The 9,974-nt window shown below is 36.2% G+C and overlaps 2 protein-coding genes across 2 annotated transcripts in view; one reads left to right on the top strand and one right to left on the bottom strand.

Annotated features, from left to right (window-relative positions):
• Positions 1–6,084, top strand: part of dnajb12a (DnaJ heat shock protein family (Hsp40) member B12a) — a 9,082-nt gene extending 2,998 nt beyond the window's left edge. The window contains exons 2-9 of the mRNA XM_062996179.1: positions 1,212–1,389; positions 1,494–1,639; positions 1,743–1,916; positions 2,961–3,040; positions 3,234–3,343; positions 3,507–3,679; positions 4,783–4,914; positions 5,729–6,084. Of these exons, the coding sequence (XP_062852249.1) occupies positions 1,212–1,389; positions 1,494–1,639; positions 1,743–1,916; positions 2,961–3,040; positions 3,234–3,343; positions 3,507–3,679; positions 4,783–4,907 (986 nt within the window). The 3' untranslated portion in view covers positions 4,908–4,914; positions 5,729–6,084. The remainder of the gene's footprint in view (positions 1–1,211; positions 1,390–1,493; positions 1,640–1,742; positions 1,917–2,960; positions 3,041–3,233; positions 3,344–3,506; positions 3,680–4,782; positions 4,915–5,728) is intronic.
• A 1,045-nt stretch (positions 6,085–7,129) lies between these two features.
• Positions 7,130–8,675, bottom strand: LOC134315167 (DNA damage-inducible transcript 4 protein-like). The gene is made up of 2 exons (XM_062996180.1): positions 8,523–8,675; positions 7,130–8,035 (listed from the first exon to the last, which is right to left on the bottom strand). The coding sequence occupies exons 1-2, from the start codon at positions 8,635–8,637 to the stop codon at positions 7,596–7,598; spliced, it is 555 nt and encodes a 184-aa protein (XP_062852250.1). The 5' UTR covers positions 8,638–8,675; the 3' UTR covers positions 7,130–7,595.
• Between the last annotated feature and the right edge of the window lie 1,299 nt (positions 8,676–9,974).

The raw sequence follows: 9,974 nt of genomic DNA, 5'->3' as shown, positions 1-9,974 counted from the left end.
TATTATCAGTTACTGTGCACTGTTGATACAGGGTCAGATACCACTGTGTCTTATTTTGTGCAGTGGTTTCTTTTTACAATGCTTGATGTACATTTGTTTTTGTTGTGTTATAATTTGGTTAACTCTAATTGATGTGGAGTCAGAAAGGTCATGAACCACTGTGCTGTTAGTACATATTAGGGATTTCTGGTTTACAGCCAGCTCTATGATGGGACTTGAGACTTGGCACTGGGCATTTGGCCTAGCTTTTGACATTGCAGGGCTTTGGCATGGTAAGACACTGGACCACAACTTTTTACATGTAGCCAATGTTTGATGGATCTTTTTTAGATTTTCAGTTGTAGAGAATATGCCTAATTTTGCTCTACATGCATTATGTGTGCTATTTTTGTGAACTTGTAGAATGATTTTACAGAATTCAGTATGGTTATTTCAGCTTGATGTTTTCCATTTATTAAAATGTTGCTTGGTGACCTGTCTCCCTTACTACCATTCTGAACAATGGGTTAGTCATTAACATTAAAATGCAAACGTGGCTTTATTAGCATGACAATTATGGACATTCATATTGCCAAAACACTAAAGCTAATATTCTTTTCTACCTGCAACTTAGCGAATGTATGATTTTCTTAATGTTTTTTTATCTATACTATAATTACAGGGCTAAGCATATCTTGAAAAAGGTTGTCTAACTGAAAAATCCATGTTCCTTTTGCATTATGCTGGAAGAAATATCAAAATCCGGCACAAATACTGACTAATAGTTCCAGTGTAATGGTGTTGGAAATGCTTTCCTGGCACACATTAGAGCTGCTGATACCACTGGAAAAAACATAATAATGCCCCTGTGTATCTGAATATAGTTGCTACCAAGTTAATCCCTTTTTGGCCACAGCTTATCCACTGTTGTACAAACACCTGCAGCATAATAATGCACCATGCCACAAGGCATTTATCATCATTGAATGGTTCCAAGAACATGCCAGCAAGTGGTGTGCAATGTACCTCAATTTTAGCCATACAGAGTATCTTATGATACGGTTGAGCAAAATGCTATTAGATTAGTGTTTATAAAACCGGCAAGTTGGTGTAATTGTGTTTGAAACTGCATTAAAATGGTTTCAGTATGGTTTACTTTTAATTATCGTTCAGCATGTGTGGTGTAATCGAAAGACTGATAGAAGCTAATTCGTCTCAACTTGTTGTTTCAGGCTTATTAGAATCTTTAGCTCAAAATGGAGATGCACACAACAGTAATAACAACTATGGGGAAAATGAGGGCGATGGGGTAAGACATCGAGCCACCAGTGCAGAACAGCAGGCACCTGGAGAAAGTGCTGCAGATGGAGCCAAGCCACACACAGCAGAACAAGTGGATGCAGTCAAAAGGTGTGTAATTATTCTGCAGTTTGCAGGAACCTAGCATTAAGTTTTGGCTCTGGGGTCTGTTTTTAACTTTTATATAAATAAAATGACGGATTTCTGTGAGGTAGAATAAAGAAGTGCAAGGACTATTATGAGATTCTTGGAGTGAGTAAAGATTCCTCGGAGGATGATCTGAAGAAAGCTTATAGAAAACTGGCTTTAAAATTCCACCCAGATAAAAACCATGCACCTGGTGCTACAGAAGCATTCAAAGGTTAGAATTATCTTGATTATTGTTAACTTTCAGTGTCTGCACCAGAAGTGTTTGTCTTTCTTTAGTGTTTCCCAACATCACTTTAACTCTATTTTTTTTCTAGCGATCGGGAATGCATATGCAGTTCTAAGTAATGCTGAAAAGAGAAAGCAGTATGACCTTTATGGTAAGGAAAAAGTGCCACAGTCACGTCACGGGCATTCTCATCACAGCTTTGAGGCTGATATATCACCTGAGGATCTCTTTAACATGTTTTTTGGAGGTGGATTTCCATCTAGTAAGTATATAATTTTGCAATAAGTATGCATTAAATGATATTTGTAAGTTGGGCTCACAAATACAAATAGTGCATGGCATTACATACGTGGATACATACTGTGCATCAGGAAGGGCATCCGACGTAAAAACTGTGCCAAATTAAATATGCGGATGCAATAACTATCAAATAACTTAACTAAACATACCTCCTACACAACATAAAAGTTCAAACAGTTTAACGACTGTAACTGAGAATAAGTAGTAGATTCATTGATGCATGCTGATCTTTTTTAACTAAGCCCTGCGATGAATTGGCACTCTGTCCATGGTATTCCAGGTGAAACCAGACCTGCTGCAACACTGACCAGAATAAAGAAGTTGATAAAATTGAAATGGAAAAACAAAAAAATGTTCCTGCTTTGTGGCTTTCATTTACCCTGTACATGTCAATCAGTTGTGCATGTAAGACATTCTGTCTCACTGTAACTTTAAAAAATATGTACAGTAAAAACCAAAAACGTTTTTGTATAGCAAAAGATTTGATTAAGATGTGACATGAACATGGGCGCCTACATGAACAACGATTGGCTGTTGTTCATACAGGGTGGGAGTTGGATAGGGACTCCTCATAACTGAGGCAGTTACGATCTCTACTGGCTGATTGATGGGGCCTGCATAGAGCCTAGAAATAATTAGTTGGTCAGGGTGTTGCTCTCCGTACACAAAGCTGATCTGCATATGAACTCGTCTCGTGCAGATAATATGATGCAGTCGGCTACTGCACACGTGTCGTAAGGGGCGTGTGTCAGTCTCACTCTCCTCAATCAGGGCGGGGATCGGCATCAGTAGAGAGGAAGCATATTGCAATTGTGTAGTTGGATACGCTAAATGCATAAAGAAAAATATATAAAAAGCAGTAGAAATAAAATAATAAATCCTGTTTGCCGTAATGTCTTTATTAACTGCTATATGTAAGTAAATGTAAATGGAAGGGCTTGATGTAAAACATGTTTTAATAAATGATGTAGCGAATTTGACACATAATCCTTTGCACTTTTTACAGGTAACGTTCATGTATATAGTAACGGCAGAATGGGATTTGCGCATAATCAGAGGCATGAACGACGAGAACAACAAAGAGATGTGAGTGATCATTTTAAAAAAATACTTTAAGTCTGATGTAATAAGGACCTTATTTTGGCACTGTGTCTACATTAACCAGTATGTTTTCCTGGCATTTTCATTTTATTTATTTTACTTAATGCAGAATGCCTACCTACATGCTGGTTACTCCATAAACATGCAATGTGTAACGCTTTTTTTTTCTACAAACTAGGGAAGCCTTGCGCTGCTGGTTCAGCTGATGCCCATCCTCATCCTCATTTTTGTTTCAGCGCTCAGCCAATTGATGGTGTCAAGCCCCCCCTACAGTCTCAGCCACAGGCCGTGAGTCTGCACCTTTCCTGTATATGATACACCACAATTGTTTATTAATTACTCAAGACAAAACATGATTCTTACTACACTTTTAAAGTAAATTTTTTGTAAGAGTTTTATCTTTAAATAAATGGGAAGTCCTGAATAACCTTTTACATTTCTTAAATTACAGTTCCTCAGGCCACACAAACAGGCGGCAAACAGCTAATCTGAAGGTGCCTTACTATGTTGGAGAGCGCTTTTCAGATGAATATACTGGAACAAATCTAAAGAACATTGAAGACAATGTGGAGGATGACTACATTTCAAACCTACGAAACAACTGCTGGAAGGAAAAGCAACAGAGTATGTAAAACTGCTGTCAGTGCAGCAACCTACACTATATGGACAAAAGTATTGGGACAAAAGCTTCTTGATCATTGAATTTAGGTCTTTTAATCAGTCCCATTTCCACATTAATTCAAGCCTGTAGGCTTGTATTATGTCTTTATAAACATTTGTAAAAGATTGGGTTGTTCTAAGGAGCTTACTGAATTGGAATGTGGTAGTGTAATAGGCTTGAAAGGCCCATAAAGGCATGATTGGGTGAGGTTAATATGAAAGAACTTGACTGAGCTCTCACCTCACCTCCATCAAACCCCTTTGGGATAAACTAGAAAGAAGATTGCAAGCCAGACATTCTTGTTTAACATTAGTGTCTGACCTTACAAATGATCTTCTAAATGTCCCAAATACCTCACAGACACACTACCAGATTTTGCAAAAAGCCTTTCCAGAACAGTGGAATCTTTTATAGCTGCAAAGAGAGAGCCAACACACATTAATGCCTATTGATTTAGTATAAGATGACATAAAGGCTCATGTAGGTGTAGGTGTCCCAATACATTTGTCCACATAGTGAACCATGACATTAAGATTTTTTTTTTCTGTATCTTCCTTGGGATGAAAGGGCAAATCATCCTACACTTTTATTCTGTTTACATGTGAACAGCTCTGTGCGAAAAAGATATTGTAACACAATGATTAAGATAGGGGCAGCACGGTGGCTAAGTGGGTAGCATTGTCACCTCACAGCGAGAAGGGTTCGATCCCCAGGTGGGGCGGTCCAGGTCCTCTCTGTGTGGAGTTTGCATGTTCTCCCCGTGTCTGCATGGGTTTACTCCGCGTGCTCCGGTTTCCTCCCACAGTCCAAAGACATGCAAGTAAGGTAAATTGGAGATACTAGACTGTCCATGACTGTGTTTGATATAACCTTGTGTGAACTGATGAACCTTGTGTAATGAGTAACTACAGTTCCTGTCATGAATGTAATCAAAGTGTAGAACAGGACGTTAAAATCCTAATAAACAAACAAACAAACAATGATTAAGATACTCACACTTAATATAGTATATGATTTTGATATATTTTATATAGTGGGATTTAACATTTGTGGTTTTTGCTTGCAGAAGAAGGACTGCTTTATCGAGCACGTTATTTTGGAGACTCGGACTTGTACCAAAGGGCAGTGAAAATGGGTACACCAAGTTGCTCAAAGCTTTCAGACATTCAAGTTCTCATTCATGGACACTGAGAATCAAGTGAGTAGTTTATAAGTAGAAGCATTTAGGGAGAAACTTTTAGTTTTTAACATACACTAACACTGTCTAAAAGCAAGTTTTACATTGCCATGTGCCCCAGGAGTTTTCTGTTAAAAAAAGAAGCCCCAGTTCTGCTTTTCTTTTGATGCCCATGTAATCATCCATGTGATCAGCAACAACCTTCAGTAATGGCTTTCTGCTTTTGCTTGCTTTTTCAGTGGGGTTTAACTGGAACAAAAATATTTCTTTTAGCAAATTGTCTTTAATTACCTATAATTTCTCCAACTAATTTTAATGGGATTTAATAAGAAAATTTGCTAGCACCTTTATTTCTTTTTGTTGTTTTGGCTTTATGGATTTTGAAGTTGCCTTGTTGAAACCTCCAGATTTAGTTTCTTTGACGATGAGATTGAATTCTACCCGAAAATAATCACACTGTTTATGTTTCTTTTAATGATGTCCATTGCCCAAGTACCATTTGCACAGAGGCAGCCCTGTATTATGTCTTCCCCACTTCACTATGTCACTAGAGATTTGTTGTTCATGGGCCTAGTGCTGCCCTTCTTTCTCCATACATGACAAGCTGAATTATTGCCAAAAAAATCCATTTTGTGAATATACTGTATGAATACATGTCCTGGTATTGGTTGATATGTGGAGAATGGAAGGATCAGTGGTACCTGAGTATTTCACTAAAACTATTACATTATATAATACAATATTTTAATACAGTATTTTAAAAATTCTTCCATGTTAAAAAAGTTTGTTTTAATGACCTTGCATGGATCATGACTTTGTGCTTTTTTATTTTTAGGATGGCCCAATGTCAGACATGAAGGTTACCATGTACAAGTATACTTTGCTCTCACCACACTTTTAGTAAAAGTAGTGTGGGGATTTGCATCATTTTACAAAAAGCAAAAATGATCTTTATCCGTGTTGCAGTGGATGATGATGAAAAAGTAGGACTGTGTTGAAACAGGACAGTGCTTAATTGTGCACATTTGAAACTATTTGGTAATGCTTTATGAATATAAGAGGACAAACTGCTATATTTTGAATGGTAAGTTGCTTTGCAATCTTAAAACCTTTCTTTTCAGAATGTCTGTGCATCTGTATTTTATTCGAAGCAATTTTAGAACCACATGTTTGGGTTCTCTGAGCCAAGATTTTTATTATTTGTTTGTACCTGTATTTCTGACCGCAGGAAAGTGGATCCTTGATAATTTACTGTTTATTTAAATAATTGTTCACTGTAGATTTGCTTGTTTGATTTTTAATACACATTTGAGCCTAATGAAATGAGAATTTGTTCTGTATTTATTAAAACCAAATCACCTTGATCTATGAGTGTGAGTTTTATTATGTGAGCTTGTATTTAAACTATTGTCAGGTACTCCTGAGAGGAATTTTGAGAAATGTTTCTTTATGCCAGTACCCTATACCAGTTTAAATGTCTGAAAACATTGAGCCTTGTTTTTGAGTTTTCTATCTATTTATAATCCATTGCTCTAACATTGACCAGTTGTTTCTATATATAGTGGCTAATTTAATTAAAGAATAGTATATATTCTCACTGCCCCATGGTTGCACAATTATATCTTAATTGTGAAAGATTTCTTGTCCTATTTATCTGTGATAGTGGGGTTGCACAGTGGTGGCAGCTGGATTCTAGGGTCCACGATTCGACTATTACTTTTAGTCCTTGTCTGTAAGGAGTTCTGCTTATTTTCCCTGTGTATATGTGGGTTTTCTCTAGGTTAAGATACGTTTCCTCTTTCAAAAACAATCAGAAGGTAAATTGGCTACTCTACATTTCTTCAAAAAAGGTAAAAGTGTGTGACAGTAAGTGTAAATAATTAATGATAAGGAATAAATGATCAATTGGCAAGAATTAAGAATAACTGATTTCTGTTAATACCAAAATTCTATGTTATAATAGATGCAATAATCTGTGTAAAACTATAGTGTGTATTTACCGGCAGACTTATAATTGCTTTATCAGGCAACTTGTGTTTTAATTACCCTATGGATAAGTATAACAACATTTTGTATGCTAACTTGTTATTCACAAGTGTAGTAGAAAAAAAAGTATAAGAGTTTTTTTTGTTTTTTTTTACTAACCTTTCATGACTTTTAGCCTTGAGTTGCACTATACTACATATGGGTGTGTACTTTAATATGAATTCTGGATATAACACAAGAGTTTGCAGAGTTCAGGTACAAAATACTTTTAATGGTATTTGATTGTAAACATTTGTTAACATTTCATTTGTACATTTAAACTGTAAAAAAATCATGTTAACTAGTGTACATTTATAAACTTTGTCAAGTAATGAGTGCAAATATTGTGCAAACGCTTATGCCTAACTAATGACTGTTTGGTAAAATTGTACATAGTACACTTAACCAAAGTACAATAACAAGATGTGTTGGACAAAAGTGCCCTTTTGAGGTAGATAACATCTAGCTGCCATTGGTCCACTTATGGACATTTTTCAAAACATAAAACACTGTTCCACAGCTTGGTCTGTACCAGCTTACTATAATGCCTGTTGTAAATGGTGTATGGTAAAACCCATACATTACTATTTGCATAGTCATTATTCTTTAACAAAGGATAATGCAGAGATTGTCCAAAACACCTAGAAATATAATAAAACAAGTGCTTTGTCTTCATGTCATATTTCTTCTACGTATACTTCTTCTGAACTATAGAGCTTTCTTTTCACCACTGTGAAGCCTGGACTCAGTTTAACTGAGTTACTCAGTCTGCTTGTGAATTTTGGCCAGAGTCCTCCAAGATCTAGGCGCAGTAAAAATGTGAGCTGGAAAGTTGGAACAATATCAGGATCCACGGATATCTGTCCCACACTCTGATGCTTCTTGCTTTTGTCTATGCACACGTCAATGATGGCTCCTCTGATTCCACAGGGTTCAGTAGCGGCTAAGTGCTGTAGTTCATGTCCGATTCGCTCCAGCAAAACATGAGGAACATCAAGCCTGGAGCAGCCGAGATCTGTACTGCAGTCAGTCAGCAGATCTGATACATTAGCCACTGTTTCTGCACACAGAGCCTCTTCTAAAGGGTCATCTTCCATCGAGTCCACTGATAAACACCCTGGAAAAAAATTGTTTTAAATATTAGTTACATTCACATCACTTCAGAATTGCTACATCTCTTTTTGTAATGTCATTTCAAAATACAATAATTTTGATTGTTGTAATGGTTATTATTGATTATTATTGAGCAAAGGCAATCCTGTCCAATTAAATTTGAGTTCATTCATTATATAGACACATATTTCCACAACTTTGGGCACTACTTGTATGTGTATTGACTGCCACTTGTGTATGTGGAACTATGCCTAATTTTTAATGGCCTCCAAAGTGTTACTTGTTATGGTATATTTATACCAAAGATCTGTAAGTTACATACTGCAGTTTTAACACCAATAGAACTTAATACTCGAAAATGGTTACAGAAATTATAGTTCAGTTGATTGTAGTTATATATAGTATAGTAACAGTATATTTTTTCATTCTCAAAAGTTATATACTTCAGCTTCAAACAACCCCACACTTTTATAATAAAAAAAAAAACTTACCAGAATTTCTTTTATTTGCTTTTTCATCGAGTTGGTTAAACTCGAGCAGCTTTTGGACCATTTTTCCCCAGGAGAGGCGTTTTGAGACACTGGATTCGGATGGTGAATAGTCCATGGTGGATTATTAGATCCTGTGGTAAACTAGATACGGACTGAATGGAGAGACCCAGAAGCTCGAGGCCCGTAATAGCTGTCCCACAAGTATTTATACTGTAGGATGCCTTACCACGCCCCTCACACTTCTGAGCCAATCAGGATTTCGGGCACGTTCTCAACGTTCCATGGAGTTTGCAGGAGCCTTGGGCAAATTCGCCCTTTGCTTCGTGACTCTAAACATTTGGTAGGGTGGAGGTGGAGGTGGAGGTGGAGGTGGGGTGGTTTGAACAAAGACAGCCAAATTTAGCGTCAGAGCCAAAACACACACACAAGGAGAATAAAACACTAGAAACTAAAAAAAATGGTCAGCTAGTATAGCAATTCATTCAGCACTTCTAATGGTTTAGCTGGTCGACCTCTATAACCAACTTCAACTCATATATTTATTACCTGCTACAAACAGTTCAGAAGTCTAGTTTATTTGAATATATATATATATATATATATACTTCTGGTTAGATGCTACTGCAATTCGTTGGCTTTGTGCTTGTTTACTCTGCACAATGACAATAAAGTTGAATCTAATATATATATTATTTATATTATTGCTTAAGCTTCTCAATACAATGTAAAAAAAACTGTACATAATGAAGTATATTTTTCAGTTAACAGCCTTTTAATTACTGGGTTTAAGTTTTGATATATGTTAAGAATTTTGTATTTCGTTAGGTATTTGGCAAAAAAATTCATTAATAAACAACTATTATTTAATACTTTCTGTTACACCCTAAAACAATAAGTTTAAAAAGTAGATAAACGTGAATACGTATGCATAAACTCATCGTTTTGAAAGAAAAATCATTCATTACCATTTAAAGATGGACGTTTTTGAAACAAAAGTTCAAAACTTTCTAAATTCTTTATTTTAAACATTATACTGTACACTGATTTATTGTCCAACTCCTGGATTTACCTCTTACATCTTCATATTCAAATGTATAGAAATCCTAAAAAGAATTAAACCTTGTTTTCTTGTTATCTAATAACTATCATCACTTGAACTATTATCATTTCTGACAGTGAACAGATGTTAATCAGTGGTGTTTATAACAGCGTCACAACTACTCTAACAGCATCTTCTTACAGCAGATAGGCTACAGTATCAGAATCACGTTATAATCAGATGGGGCTCTATTCAGCGGGATGATTTAGGTTATCAAGGCGAAAATGGCGACGTGACATTTTTGGCGTTTACCCAAATTTGGTAAGTTTGGGGGAGGGGTGGAAGGTGGAGGTCAAAGGACTGCGACTCATGTTTTAAACTGTTCCATTCCTGCAGAGGAACGCTTCATACGT

Source organism: Trichomycterus rosablanca, chromosome 5, assembly GCF_030014385.1.
Source record: "Trichomycterus rosablanca isolate fTriRos1 chromosome 5, fTriRos1.hap1, whole genome shotgun sequence".
Taxonomy (NCBI): domain Eukaryota; kingdom Metazoa; phylum Chordata; class Actinopteri; order Siluriformes; family Trichomycteridae; genus Trichomycterus; species Trichomycterus rosablanca.
Note: the sequence above shows the minus strand (reverse complement) of the source record. Positions and strands in the feature narration are given on the sequence as shown.

What these genes read in the sequence shown, in the direction of transcription:
- LOC134315167 (XM_062996180.1), bottom strand. Translation starts at nt 8,637, where the DNA reads ATGGACTATTCACCATCCGAATCCAGTGTCTCAAAACGCCTCTCCTGG. An exon ending in AGCAAATAAAAGAAATTCTG is followed by an intron (nt 8,036 to 8,522) that starts GTAAGTTTTTTT and finishes ATTTTTTTCCAG; the next exon opens with GGTGTTTATCAGTGGACTCG.